Source organism: Penicillium brevicompactum, assembly GCF_028827555.1.
Source record: "Penicillium brevicompactum strain IBT 35665 chromosome Unknown utg000001l_segment0_segment0, whole genome shotgun sequence".
Taxonomy (NCBI): Eukaryota; Fungi; Ascomycota; class Eurotiomycetes; order Eurotiales; family Aspergillaceae; genus Penicillium; species Penicillium brevicompactum.
The window spans coordinates 3,306,893-3,321,954 of NW_026623203.1; the positions used below are offsets into that span (position 1 = coordinate 3,306,893).

Genomic DNA, 15,062 nt, shown 5'->3' on the forward strand with positions numbered 1-15,062 from the left:
GGAGTCTCGGATTTCGCTGAGAAGACCGATTCAGCCAGTTGGGTGATGGGCCTACGCGGGGATTTGGGGATTTAGCCGGACGTACCTTGAGATCGACCTGGAGCTAAGATGTCCCAAACAGGCTATTAGTGTTAATGTGAATAAGGTGGACAGTTTCTCCTGCGATTTGGGATATGTGGAAAAATTATCGTCCGCCAATGACGATGGACGAGCCAATGCTCGGCAGTGGCTTGTCCTTGTATATGATATTATTGTACAGTTTAGGAGCTGATATGATACATGTCGCCTTGGTTGAATCGATTGGATGCTCAGCCACCCAGCAGTCCGCCTAGGAACTTGGCCAGTTCTTTGACAAGAGCATCATCGACACCACCGGGTCCACCGAGACCCTGTTTGAGAATTTCAGACCATCGCGCCACGGTCATCTCGTGTAGCTTCTGTCCGTTCAGGGCTGCATGGACACGACTGGCTTCGTCAGAAGCAGTAGTCTCATCGGACGAAATGGAGATATGGCTTTCAACAACAGCACCGTGTTGCAGACGGAGGAATGCGCGAGTACTTGAAGGAAGCGACGCAGGCAATGGCGGTCTTTCACGCGGATCCTCTTCAATGGGATACGTCGAGAAAGTGAACCGTGGGGTTTGAGTGTACTTCCAATCCAACGATCGCAGCTCAGCAATTCCCTTCGCAATGTCTGACTCCTGCTCGCCCTGCACTTCACTAACAGTACCGGCAACCCAAGAGTCTCCAGCAAAAACCTCCGGCTCATTAGCATGGGCACGTTGCGCTCTGAGCACAGCGTCGGAATTCACCCCGTACAGCTGAGCGAATTGTTCAATGATGCCCCCCACCACGCCCTGCATGGAGAAGAACGAGTCGGCGAGTGAAGCAGAGACATTGCCCACTGGGGAGCGAACGCTTTCCACGCCCTTGGCTTGGATATAGCCTCGCGCAGACGACCGCAAGTATTTTCCGAGATCGTGGATATTAGGGGAATCGAGCAAACAGGTGCCATGATGTAAGGCCCGGTGCCTCGTCAGTTTGAATGCTGAGCCAGATACTTTGCGCGTGAGAGGTTCGTCGGGATCGCCAGTCTCATCCCGCGCCATGACAATGTCATGGCGTTCATTGACACTGGTATTTGTTGCCCCGACCCCGTGGAGGGCACGCACAACCATCTCAGCATGCTTGTCGCGTGTGAACAATGTGCGCGGAGAGATCACGCTATAATTAAGATTTCCTTCATCGTGGAAAACAGCTCCGCCGCCAGACCGTCGGCGCACGAAGACAGCCTCTTCTTCGGGAGCGCCGATCCGGTCATTATGCAGCGCGCGGAGATCCGTTTCAAGCCATGGGTTCTGATTGCGACCGATGACTACGCATGGACGGTTGGTATAGAGGAATAGAACGCTGGACTCGTCTGGGGCGTTTTGGAGTAGGAAATGCTCGATGGAGAGATTGACGTAGGGGTCTGTGGATAGGGAGGTATAGATTTGGTGTAAGGATGAAGGGCGACGGGCGAGTTCGGCAAACTGATGAACGGGATAGGAGGAGTTATAGCGCACGCCCCGTAAGGTCGAACGGAGAGTCGAGGGGAGCATTTGGAGACGAAAGGGAAGAAGCCCGCGGCATGTCGCGCAAGGCCGATAGTCGGGTGCGCTAGTCCCGGATCGGAAGTGCGATGAGTCGATTTCATCTTGCTTTTTCTTGTGATCATCCGTCTTGTTGATTTCCACTTTTCATTGCTCTTCTCTTCTCTTCTTCTGCAATTGTCCCCTTTTCATCTTGCAAATAATATCCATCATGTCTACGTGGGGAGAGCATTTCCGTGTCACTACGTATGTTGCCCCTCAACATTTTTCCAATCTCCCCCCACTAACACAATACCCAATGTAGTTATGGCGAGTCTCACTGCCGCTCTGTCGGCTGTATCGTCGATGGATGCCCTCCGGGCATGCAGCTCACCGAGGGTGACATTCAGCCTCAAATGACCCGTCGCCGTCCCGGCCAGAGTGCCCTGACTACCCCGCGGGATGAGAAGGACAAGGTCGAGATCCAGTCCGGCACAGAGTTCGGTGTTACTCTCGGTACACCAATTGGCATGATGGTTCGCAACGAGGACCAGCGTCCCAAGGATTACGGTGGCAGCACAATGGACCTGTTCCCCCGCCCCAGTCACGCCGATTTCACCTACCTTGAGAAGTACGGTGTCAAGGCCAGCAGCGGTGGTGGTCGCAGCAGTGCCCGTGAGACCATTGGTAAGCGCGAACCTTGAATCAATTGTGAAGGACACCAGCTAACCAGCCTCAGGCCGTGTCGCTGCCGGTGCTATCGCCGAGAAGTACCTCCGCCTGTCGCACGGCGTCGAAATCGTCGCCTTCGTCTCCTCCGTTGGCAACGAGCACCTCTTCCCCCCTACCCCCGAGCACCCCTCTCCCTCCACCAACCCCGAGTTCCTTAAGATGATCGAGACAATCGACCGCAACACCGTGGACTCCTTCGTCCCCACTCGTTGCCCCGACACCGATGCCGCAGCCCGCATGACCAAGGTCATCGAGCAGTTCCGCGATAACCACGACAGCATCGGCGGAACCGTCACATGTGTGATTCGCAACGTGCCCGTTGGTCTGGGTGAGCCCTGCTTCGACAAGCTCGAAGCTAAGCTCGGCCACGCCATGCTCAGCATCCCCGCCACCAAGGGCTTCGAAATCGGCTCTGGTTTCGGTGGCTGCGAGGTCCCTGGCTCCGTCCACAACGACCCCTTCGTCTCCGACGGCTCCCGTCTTACCACCAAGACCAACAACTCTGGCGGTATCCAGGGTGGTATCTCTAACGGTGCTTCTATCTACTTCCGCGTGGCTTTCAAGCCCGCTGCTACTATCGGTCAGGCTCAGAACACCGCTGCCTACGATCTCTCGGAGGGCACCCTCGAGGCCAAGGGTCGTCACGATCCTTGCGTTACCCCTCGTGCTGTGCCTATTGTTGAGGCTATGTCTTCCCTTGTTATCATTGATGCCCTCATGGCTCAGTACGCCCGTGAGAGCGCGAAGAACTTGCTTCCCGCGCTCCCTCAGACTATTCCCACTAAGCCTGCCACCAACGGTGCTTCCGCTTAAGTGAGTAAATTTTCTATATACAAAATTATATCCTGGCTGTCTAAAAGCGTTGTTATGAGATTTCGGTTGTTTTGAATCCATGAAAGGGGGCTATAATCTTTTATTTTTCTTTTACATAAATGTTATATCCAATGGAATTCCGGAAGGGTTCGTCTATATGCCGTGTTAAGTGGATCGATCCACTCAAGCGTGAAGATCTTCAAGAACTCGTATTGTATTTCCGAGCTATGGTTAAAGTATGTCCCCGTACGGAGTACGGAGTACTCGATCACTAGACCCACGAGTATGCCGCACTCTACAGTATGCAAAGCTCCAACCATTCTCGAGATCCATACTTAATGGATCAGAACCACGAAGAGCCAGCTCACGCCTACAATCATTGCATCATTCCAAGGCTGTGTTGGACATTCAGCGACTGGACAGGAACTGCAACCAAACACGCTAGCGGCAGTAGTTCAGATTCAGCAGGTCCACAATGCGAGAACTCAGACCAGGGGCTCAGCTGAACCCTAATTACTCACATTGTGCCAGACTGCGGTGTAGAAGCACGTATCATGATGAGGGATCATATCACGCCAGCGGCAAGCGTCGAGCTAGTGAAATTCTTTAACAGGCTAAGACAAAGTACCCCGTAGGCTCGATAAGTCAGTCAACACCGACTGCGTCGATTTACTAGTGGTGAACAAAGATCGAGCCCGAGATGACCCGGGTGCCCGATTGGTTCTCGGTGGATATTGACCCACCATCAGATCTGAGGACGAGATTGGGTTGTTGAGCTGCCGAGTACGGAGTATTGCTAGCTGGTCTTGGAGTCTACAGAAGATGGGCTTGGGATGAGCCATCTCTACTTGCATTGCCTTCGATCTGGGCTGACAGCCTTGGAAGTTACTTGGACTTGTTTAAAAGAAAAGATCAATTTTGTACTAATAATCTAACTTCAACATCTCATCGTCAAGACATTCAACTCACGCTGTGGATATCATAAGCGACAGAAAACAGCATCCATAACAACTCCAATACCAGAATGCAAAGCAGTGTCAAAAGTACAAACAAGAAGTTTAAAAAAAACAAAGGCTCACTGTACTAGCAAAAAACAGCACAAATCAAGTACTCACCCTGCGACTCCCAGGCCTACTAGCCGAACGCTCAGAGATATTATCCATATCCCCAGCTGTAGCATTGACGACTCGCAATTTCTCACGGGGAACGGTAAACGTCATTTGAACGCGGCGGCCTTCTGCAGTCCCTTCTAGATCCCAATCATGAACATCGTCCTCGTTATCAGTCAACACGTCGTTACCCAGGTACCCTGGTGCGTCTCTGAAGAGATCATCACGGGTTGAGCGGGCAGTATTGAAGACGTCGTCTGAGACACGCTTCGCGTTCCAGTCTTTTGCGCCTTGCTTTCGGCGGAAGAGCTCTGCGGAGGCGCTGACTGTGCGGCGAGGGGTGACGGAACTCGAGGGTGAGTCTTGCTCGGAGCCGATGAGGGTGCTGCCGCGGTCGATGCCTGATGCGGAGCCGTTGTCGGTGGATGAGCCGTGGGCTTCGCGGCGGGACATGGTGAGGGCTCTGCGCATGGTGTTTATCATCCATCCGGAGGATGAGCGGGATTTTTGACGGGGGAGTTTCGATGGGGAGGATGACTCGTAATTCGTGATTGGGGTGGATGGGTCTAATGGATCAAAGAGCAGAGACTCGTTCTCTGCTTGGCGGTGGGACATGTTTGTCTGGGCTGTAGAGTAGGAGTCTGATGAATTCTCGGAGGGCGCGACTCCATCTGGGTCACTGTGTGTTGATGCGGCGGCGAGATTCTCGAGAGAGTGGCGCTCGCTACCCCAGCTATAGGGTCTTTGAATAACCACGGCTCGGGCCTGGTGCACCTGGCCCACTGGTTGAGAGGAGGCATAGGAAAAGGCTGAGCTATCTGATAGATTTGTAGTTGTCCGTTCACTCTTCGTAGGGGATTCGGGTGAATCCTGGCCAATATCCTTTCTACGGGAGTAGAACGGGCCTAGACCGACGCCAAAAATGGTGCTCCGGGGTGTGGCATAGGGAGTATCTGAGAAGGGATCTTCGGGCTCGCTCTTGGGGCGGGTTTGTGAGATTGCTGGAATGGTGGCCATGAGATTCTCCCGGAAGACAGCTTCATCTTCCTCGCGCTCATCGATGGGATGGATGTCGGTGGCATCACTTCGTCGATATTCACTGTAGCGATTCGGGAACGGTCTGGCATTCGCCGGGGGTGGGTTGTTCTTTGTCGGACTGGGAGCATCCATGAGAAGCCCTGTTCTCTCCGCTGCACTACCACGCCGGTTCTGCAAATCGGAGGTTGGTGACTGGTTGTTATTAGGAGACCAGGGGTATGCGGGAGAATTTCGTTTCTCGCTCATGCCAGAGCTGCGGATACTGCTCGCCTGGGTTGGATCACCTCGCCCCCAGAAATGAGCTCGTTCTGCCCCCAGCGCCAGCTCGCGAAGCTGGGAGTCACGCTTGCCTTTGACGCAACGTTTTCGATGACAGTTCCATGCAACCAGAAGAATGGCGATGGCAGCTGGACACCCGATACCAAGCCCAACTCCCAGACCAGCTTTTTGGGATGACGAAAGCGCTTTGGAGTTGCTACTCGAGGCCGGCTCCGATATAGCTGCAGGGTTATGATATGAGCCACTCCAGCTGTTGGAGGACACATTGTAAAGATAGACCTGGGAGTTGGAAGTGGCAGCAACGGCCCTTTTCGATGATTGCTTCGCGATATTGTAACCTCCAGAGATCATCATCACATCTCCCGGAAGCATCGCGGCTCCATGGCCGAATATTCCCGATCCTTCGTCTATCCCAAGCCCATCTGGAGAAGGCGTTGTCCAAGTCCACTCCGCAGCTCCTCCAAACCCTTCATCCAATTCCAAAACCGCAAACTGCGGATCAGCAGCGACTGATGTATCGCCGACCCAACCTCCAAACACGAATATCTTTCTTCCATTTCCTGAAAGAACAGCAGTATGACCAGACCGAGGCTCGACATCTGTCCAGTCCCGAACAGCCAATTCGCTCTTTGTCAATTTCCCACCCGCAGAAACAAAACTCCAGCTCTGCTGTGGCACTGAAAATATAGCAAGTTGTGACATGTTCAGGAATGCTTGCCGAGTGTGACCGCCGATGAACAAAAAGTCCTGCTGTTTAACTATCAACTCGGCTGAATATGTGGCTTCCAAAGGAACCACGGCCATCCCGGCCTCAGCGACAGGTGGGGCGCGATTACCAGTCGTTGCCGCAGTGTACTTGTTGCTGTAATATGGGCTCTGGCCTAGCACCACTGTTGACTGGGAATAGTTTGCTGCTTCGATCCATGTATCGTCTGTGCTGTTGGCGAAGGGACACATGCCTCCAAAGGCATACATAGAGCTTTCCTTCCCATGGCTGGATGAGTAACTGAACCCCGCTGCTAAGTAATTCGGCGCGGTCTTTCCATCACTGTTGATCTGCAACTTAGTCCAAGTGCCGTTGCCGGTTGAGCTGTTGGTATCTGGACGGAACTGCCATAACGCCTGGTGATCGGTCGCGCTGCCGCAGCTGCCAGCGTATACTGTAATCCGACTGTGATCATCGATAGTGGAAATTGCAGTCGAGTTATGGTCTGTGTGGAAAGGCGCGCTGCTCAACAAGGTGTTGTATGACAAATCGTCGGCATTGATAGAGCTGGACAGATTCAGGGAGAGGAACTCGGTGCCGGTCGCGCCGGGACGCAAGATATAGGCGAGAGAATCATTGTGTTGCGGGGAGAGAAATACGGAGGTTGGCGAGTAGATTGCGGTGGAGGGGCAAACGAGCGCGACAAGCGCACTCAGTAGGAGTGGATAGCGATTTCGCTCCATATCTGAGACAATCAGCGGTAGGGATGCATTCCGAGCTTAGTGCACACGCGATTGACAGGGTTATTTTAGGAAATTAGGAAAATCGGGTACGAATGAACGCAGGAACTAGCAGTTGAAGAAGAAGTTGGAAAAAGGTGCCAGGTGCGACTGTGTGACTGGAGTGTATGGAGTATGACAAGCTCAACAGTAAACAGTCGCCGATCAGACCTCGAGGCCTCGCCATTTCTTCGATATTACTAGACCAATCATCGGGATCAGCTCTATGGCCTACTTTATTTGCTCGCTCTACACTGACGCTAAACAAAGAAAAGTGAAAGCTAATAGATTGCCGAGAGCCAGATCGACGTTAGATCAACACCGTTGCCCGGCAACGCGCTTGCCGGTGGCGCTGGGAACAGTGGAATTGCGTGTTTTCACTCTGTCTCCCACGGGGTTTCTATGCAACCCACAGTGTTGAGCCAAGAAATCAGGCAACCTTGTTGAAAACTTGGTCATAAAGTGGTGATTACTTGCGAGTTGACGTTAGCCTTGACGTTGACGAAAGTGGGCCATCTACACTATGTGTTTCAGAGTCGCCCTGACCAACTCTTAATGTCCTATCGGTGCCGGTACGGGGTAGCTAATTTCTAGTAGAATTGATTCAGCTTTGAGACGTATATATGATTGATGACCTGAACTGATTGTCACCACATCCCGTCTCAAATTTCCATCCAGGCCATGAACCATGGCTCTCTGTCTATGTTGGCAGGACAACCAGATCTTCAAGCCGTGTCTATGGGTCCCAACAATTCTGCCATTCTGAATGTGAATATGAGAGATGAGATGTGAGATGTGTCCTTGGCAAATATGTGCCCACGTTTCAAAGGAATTATCTTAAAATCAAAGCGGCATGCGTATTTTTTTCACAGTCTTGTATGGAGTAAGTCATGTTTACTCTGACCTCGGGAGAGCCCTGAAGGCTTGGAGGAACAGTCAGAATGCCGCGGAACAGCAACAATTCTATTGTACCATCGCTAGTGTAAAAGTGGAAAGAAAGAGGAGAAGACCTGTCAGCCTTACACTACCTTCAATACTCCGTGCTCTGCACTCCGTACAAGTGCCATATCCGAAACCTATCCCGAGGCATGAAGCCCGTTCCTAGCGAGATCTAACAACCGATCATGCATGTCAGATTTGGCACTTAACCAAATTCGTCTCCCTGCAGTTGGCACGAATCGCTTATTGAAGGCAGCCCCAGCGCGCCGCCAGCAACGGGCATGGACTCCAGACCATCGGTTAGCATCGTCAGTTGCCGGCTTTTGGGCATCTTCCAGCTCACATCAGATAAAATAAGCTCGGTTCAGCTGCGTTGGCTCTGCGTCAATAAATGGTATACGGAGTACAAATGGGGCTGTTTGTGGCGTGGTTCGTAATGATAGACGGAAGCTGCAGCGCTTTTGCATATGTGGACTATAAGAGATTTTCGCTTGCCACTGTACGTTCAGATCACATGTGGAAAAGCATGGACGTAGTATACTCGTGGCCGGCGTTGACTCTGACGTAGTATTGAGCCTTCGCCATACTACGTACTAGATCATTCTTTAATTTAATATGGACATTTTCCACAAGTTCAATCTGCGGATTTCACATCCAAGTTCAAGGCAAACGCACACCGTGCCTGCATTGTACAACAATCCTGGTGACTGGTGTTTGTTCAGAAGCCAAATTGCAAACCGGACTCGACGTTAACACAGAGTAATAAGGAACTAGGGCGTGGCACACGCCCAGTCGAGCGGAAATCAATCAACGACGAGAGTGACAGAGAACTTCCTCGCCGCTTGTGTCACACAACATGATCAACACGAGCAATTTGCCTCGATCAGCACCAATGCATTGCTAGCGCGTAAAGAGAAGGAAGAAAACCGAGTGTGCTTTGGGCACCGGCGCTCGGGGATTGTAAGTGTGAAACTCGACTACAAACACGGAAAGTCACCACGCTTAGGATCATCGTTATTGAAACGGCGCATAGGAATGTCATCCTTTAGGGATTAACCGGCATGCATTGGCGCCTTGAACGGAAATGGCTGCAGAGCGTCGGATGTTCAGGCCGATCTTCCACATGATAATCAACTAAGATGAAGAATATGCACAGTGATAGAGCATAAGATGAGGGATTATTGCACATTGCTTCGAAATGCAGGTAGCCAGTTAGAAACAGTTCCTCCATTTGCGACGGGCCTAATCCGCAGCGCCGAATTAGCACCTTCGGACTATAGCATCGGGGCTAATGCATGAGTTCTCTGGTACGGAGTACTTAGAGTCTAGAGTCTGGTGAAACCTCCGACCATACACTGTCGTTTCCATCCCCTCACTTGTTCCCCGTGGGGATAAACCGGAGAATGGCCTTTTTTCTGACAGCACAGCTTCCTAAAGGGATCATGGTTTGGTTCCGAGTTCGAGGTAAAAGCCTGTTAAGAGCTACACGCTCCAGCCAATAAGTTGTTGAGTGCAAGCGCCAAGAGAGGATGAATCAAGGCCATTGGATGACCTTGCAATTCCTTGCGCTGGGACATGAAACTTGCGTGGAAGAAGAGCAAAAGAGTGTAAATTCCCGGCTAATTAGGGGCCAGACCCCTATATGACGTCGAGTATAACGCACGGACGGCTTTACTGAGCGTTTCTTTTTTTCTTCTTCTCTGAACTCCTCTAAACAGCTTCGTGCAGTACGCCTTTACGCCTTTTTTTTTTAATTTCTAATTACCAGTCAGTACGGAGTATAGCATGTTCAAATAAGGCCTCGGGGTAATCCCAGAGTGAGAAGTGCGGTCCGTGGACCAACTTTTCGCTTGTAAATGCCCATAAACCTTAGCGCACCCAAAGTCAGTGCCTGCACCGTACAGAGTACACTTGCGAGGATTTCCAAGTACTCCGTACTAAACTTTGCGAACGACTGCGCCGGGCTAGTTGCGGCTGGCTTGGGCAAATCCAGGGCAAGAGTGGCGAGTAAGGAGTAAAAGTACTCGTGTCTTTTCCGGTTTCACTAAGCGTTACGAGCATAAAGAGTGTAATTAGTAGGCTTAAAAGACTCGGAGCCGAGCACGGAGGAGATATTGGCATATCATCGACCATGGAAACCCGTTTTCCTAGTTGAGAAGCCCACGATACCTTCTAGCTTGGGCTGATCCACTGTAGCTCTCTGGGGCTATGTCTGCCAATTCGGCATCCATGGTCAATTCTCCGAGTCCTCGACGTAACTAGTGGCGAGGACGCCACTGCACACTACAGGGTCATTCCTGAGGAGCGGTATCTTCGAACAGCCTAGACTAACACCATTCACATCGTGATAAGCGTGAACACTTATAACCTCGTCGGACATGGGAAACACACTGGAGAATGTAGATAGCTGCAAACAGCCGACCCAGGAATTTTGCCCCACCAGTTGAATCTGATATCTGGAATAACTGCGAATTAAATTATACCGTCAATTAATTCCCTAAGGCCAGGAGTTTATTCTACTATCTTTTTGATCTTTTTTTTAAAAAAACCAAATTTGCCTGGACCAAAGTGTTCTTGGCGTCCGATCATCGCTCTGCCCTATTATCCATTACCCACCCCAACTTCCCTTCCTCTCTCCCCTCTCTGTCGGTCTCGGTCATTACCTCGACCTCATTCCCTTTCTTCTCTTCTATTTTAAACTGGTCTTTCCTTTGGACATCCCTTCCGGAACCCTCACATTCCCGCCCTCCGATCTCGCACCCCTCCTCTCCCCGAGACTCTGGCTATCCGAATGAGCCTAACCCCGAAATATTTATAGCACCTGTCACCGCACTCCCTTTTTTTTGGCGTTTCTGCTTGACTCAGCCACGTGTGGATTTGTGATTCGATTCCTCGTGCGGTAGCAGGTCTACCTCGTGGTTCTCCCGACGACAACCCGCTGTCCGGTACACGGTGATTGAATCGTCGCCATCGCCTGTGACCCCGCGACAGCCCGCGAAAGTGATGCCGGTCCATTCGTGCGTGCACAAGCTTCTGATTAGCTTGCCTTGAATCAATTAGGCAATTGAAGGATGTTCAACTAGGATGCTCAACTGTACCGGCACTGGCCTCTGATCTTGAACATACCAAAAAAAGAGTCACAACAGGAGGAATATGACGGAAATTCGGTCCTCGCAAGCTGGTCTGGAGGATCCGGATCAGCAGGCACACCATGTCTCGAAGAATTCAAATCGGGATGTGAATCGGCCAGAGGAGTCATCACAACCGTCAAATGACTCCGAACCCCGTTCATCGAAATCATCGACCAGACAAGCGCCCCCTATAACCGATGTCTCAGAAGCAGCGGCTACCTTTCGTCAGGCGTTCCCGAGTATCTACGGGACACGCACCCCTTCGAATCGATCGTCCTCCAGTTCTCTACAGGCCCTCAATGAAGACACAGTGGTCGATGCGCGATCGGAAAATGGTAGCGTTGGAAGGAGCCCTCGGAGGACTTCGAGACAGTCAGAGAATGAACTACCCGTCTACCCCGATCAATCCTACGCCTCCCTCCAATCCCAGATTCACCCCACCTGGCAACCACCATACGTTGCAGAACCGGAGCCTCTGCCCAGGTCTGCATACGCTCGTGGTGTGCGCACGGCGGGCAACACCCCCTTATCCAGCCCGGGTTTGTTTTCCATGAGACATTCCCGCCACTTCGGAACGCCATCGGGATCTGACGACGATGTTTCTACGGGAAGCTCCTTACTCCACCCCTCACACCTACAGCCTCCGAAAGAAACACACACCGCTGCTGTGGACCGTGACATCATCACAGGCAACAAAACCATCAATCAGTACGAAATACTGGAGGAGCTTGGACGAGGCGAACACGGGAAGGTGAAACTGGGCCAGCATGTTGCGACCGGGCAACAGGTCGCTATCAAAATCGTCCAACGATACTCCAACAGGCGTCGCTTAGGCAAGCTGGGCAACCCAGAAGACAAGGTGAAGAAGGAAGTCGCCATTCTAAAGAAGGCGCGGCATCCAAACGTTGTCAGTTTGCTGGAAGTTATCGACGACCCAAACCGCCAGAAAGTGTACATCGTGCTGGAATATGTGGAAAATGGCGAGATTGTCTGGCGCAAAAAAGGTCTCCGAGAAATCGTGCATGTCGACAAATTGCGTCTCGACCGAGAGAAGAACGGAATACCAGATACCCCCGCGTTCTTGGAAGAAAGCCACCAGTTCATTCGAACTGCTCAGCATCTTCGACGCCAACGGGAGAGAGCACGCGAGAGAGTTGAAGCACAGGCTGCTGACGCCCAGCAGGGACCAATCCCTGCCTGGAGTTTGGAGCACGGTGCCGAGTCTTCAGACGAGGAAGACGAGGATACTGGTCTCCCTATCAGGAGATCATCTAGCCGCTCTGTTGCGGTGACTGATGAATCCAGCCCCTCGTCCGCTCAAGATGCATCTCTCAATGCTGTTGAAGGCAGCATGTATGGCGCCTACTCAGATTATCCATTCGAGCGACGTTTCAGCACTACGTCCAGCAGCTTCGGCTATGCACCTTCCGAACCCGAGTGGTCTGCAGAGGGCGATGACATGGCATACGTCCCTTGTTTGACCATCAGTGAAACTCGCAGCGCCTTCCGTGACTCGGTCCTTGGCTTGGAATATCTTCATTACCAGGGTATTATCCACCGCGATATCAAGCCGGCCAACCTTCTTGTCACTAGCAACCACCGGGTGAAGATCTCTGACTTCGGTGTATCTTACTTGGGACGTCCAATGCGTGACGAGGAAGAAGAACAAGTGGGCGAGACCGACGCAACCGAATTGGATGACGCCCGTGAACTGTCAAAGACGGTCGGCACGCCTGCTTTCTATGCCCCTGAACTGTGTTACACTGGTGATGACTTCGTGGAAACCATCGGGTCGATTCCCAAGATCACCGGCGCGATCGACGTCTGGTCGCTCGGTGTGACATTGTACGGAATGGTTTTCGGTCGTCTGCCATTTGTTTCAGATGATGAGTACAGCATGTTCCAGACGATCGTGAAGAAGGAAGTCTTCATTCCAAGGAAGCGCCTCGTGCCCGTCGTTGACGATGTCTGTGATTCCAGTCAATGGAACCTCAGAAGTAGCGATGAGCTTGTTTACGAGGATATCGACAACGAGCTATATGACCTGCTTAGGCGCCTTTTGACCAAGGATCCCGTCAAACGAATCACCTTGAAGGAGATCAAGCACCACCCTTGGACTCTTCATGGTCTTCCCAACCCTCGCATCTGGATTGAAGAGACTGACCCCGGTTACCAAAGCAAGGGCAAGCGCATTGAGGTGTCCAACGAAGAAGTCACCACTGCTGTCAGCAAAGTGCCGTTCATCCAACGCGTTCGGTCCAATGTCGCCAAGTGGTTCGGCGGCAAATCTAAAGAAAAAGAATCTCGCAAACGCAACTCGAGCGCAACGCCGTCGACTGAAACCCTTTCGTCTACCGCAACCAACAGCACCTTTGGGAAGAACTCCAACCCCCGAGACAGTCGCCGTTCCAGCCTGCGAGGGGATGAGGATTTCTTCCGCCCGCTCAAAACTGGTGCCCAGGGACATCCACTTGCTCAGAGCGTCACCGCCAGCCCGGTTGACGAAGGTGACTGGAATTCTTACTTTGATGGTGTGCCACTTGCCGCCGCACCCAAACCTTCTATTGCAGCCAAGTTCGCTCCCGTTCCACCTCCCGTTGCCATACCCCGACCTGGCCCACCTCGACGAGCAAAGTCATCAATGTCCACTACCGAATCTACGAAGACGATCAAGCCTACAAACTTCGATGTTCCAATGACTGTCCGGCCCCGGTCGGGCGTGCATTCCTCTATCATTGAAGCTTTAGGACAAACCAACTTCGGAAGTCTCTTCAGTGGATCCGCACGCCGGTCTTCACGAGGCAGCCGCAGTCGACGTACGTCGCCGTCTGGCGAGACAGGATCCTTACGGAAAGAAGAAGAGCGACCTGCAGAGACTAGCACGGCCGAACCAAGTATCGCCGTCAGCAATGCATCTGCGCAAGGACAAGTGAGGATCCCCGGTCTGTGGCACGACGATGATCACCCCTCTACCGAAAAGTTGGCTCCGGTCCACGCCCATCGACGCAATCGCTCCTCCCAGCTCGAGGGCCAATCATCCGCGGACTCTTTCCACCTCACCAGAGATGCACTTCTCCGCCGCAGACGGAGCGACATCGAGCCGAATGAGGGAAGTCCTCTCCGGGTCGACTACGCGATGTACTCGACTGAATCCCTTCTCCTACCACCAATCAACCCGCCCACCAACCAATGTCCCGAAAACACCAAAGATGGGCTGACCTCCACCCCACCCACCATCTCCTCCTCCTCTGCCGACGACTTCACCAGTGGCATGTCGCAAAGCGCTTCGCATCCTAGCATCCCTTCCGTTGTTTCAAACGCTTCCTCTCTCTCCGGAGACGGTCACTCTTGTAAAGATAAAGATATGGAAGAAGTCCCCTCCATCCTGCGCACAGGCGAAACAGTCAAACCCGGCGGTCGAAACGCGTCTCCCAGACCTTCTGAAGAAGACGAGTCCCGCTACTATTGTGACGACGAAGAAGAAGACGAATCTTCGGAAGAAGAAGTCCTCATGATCGGGAAACGCAAGCCCGCCAAGACGGAACCGCCTTCGAACTGAAATGTGGCCGGTCCCGATCAGTCACTTTGACGCCTCATACATGAAATTGTCGCACATCCTTTTCTTTTCCTTCTGTCTTTTCGCAGGCTGCCATTCTGGAACTTAGAAATCGTCGATATACATTCTACACGGTCTGTACATATATTCGCGCGCGACCTTTGCATCTCTGTTTCTGTGTGTGCGACGCAGAGATTTCCCTTTTTTCTCTTTTTCTCTCTTGGTCTCTATGCATCGGCCGGGATTTGCTTTTTACCTATTGTATGTAATGTTGAACAAAGGATTGTGGGGTGCAACTTGCTTGTATTCGTGAGACGTCTGCGATGAACGAAATGAAACAATGGATCTTTCTTACACTTTCAACTCGAGTAGATTGTACAGATTTGAGGAACTTGATGCTTTATACTCC

The 15,062-nt window shown here is 52.0% G+C and overlaps 4 protein-coding genes across 4 annotated transcripts; 2 read left to right on the forward strand and 2 right to left on the reverse strand.

The window, feature by feature from the left end:
* Positions 1–308: 308 nt before the first annotated feature.
* On the reverse strand, positions 309–1,601 carry N7506_001042 (putative lipoate--protein ligase; the record flags this gene model as incomplete). The annotated part of the gene is made up of 1 exon (XM_056950338.1): positions 309–1,601. The coding sequence occupies one exon, from the start codon at positions 1,599–1,601 to the stop codon at positions 309–311; it is 1,293 nt and encodes a 430-aa protein (XP_056816253.1).
* A 202-nt stretch (positions 1,602–1,803) lies between these two features.
* N7506_001043 (bifunctional chorismate synthase/riboflavin reductase [NAD(P)H] ARO2) lies at positions 1,804–3,116 on the forward strand (the record flags this gene model as incomplete). The annotated part of the gene is made up of 3 exons (XM_056950339.1): positions 1,804–1,838; positions 1,897–2,258; positions 2,311–3,116. 3 exons carry the CDS (start codon positions 1,804–1,806, stop codon positions 3,114–3,116), a joined length of 1,203 nt encoding a protein of 400 aa, XP_056816254.1.
* Positions 3,117–4,219: 1,103 nt separating this feature from the next.
* Positions 4,220–6,991, reverse strand: N7506_001044 (uncharacterized protein; the record flags this gene model as incomplete). Its single annotated transcript, XM_056950340.1, has 1 exon — positions 4,220–6,991. The coding sequence occupies one exon, from the start codon at positions 6,989–6,991 to the stop codon at positions 4,220–4,222; it is 2,772 nt and encodes a 923-aa protein (XP_056816255.1).
* Positions 6,992–11,119: 4,128 nt separating this feature from the next.
* On the forward strand, positions 11,120–14,656 carry N7506_001045 (putative serine/threonine protein kinase; the record flags this gene model as incomplete). The annotated part of the gene is made up of 1 exon (XM_056950341.1): positions 11,120–14,656. One exon carries the CDS (start codon positions 11,120–11,122, stop codon positions 14,654–14,656), a length of 3,537 nt encoding a protein of 1,178 aa, XP_056816256.1.
* Positions 14,657–15,062: the final 406 nt, after the last annotated feature.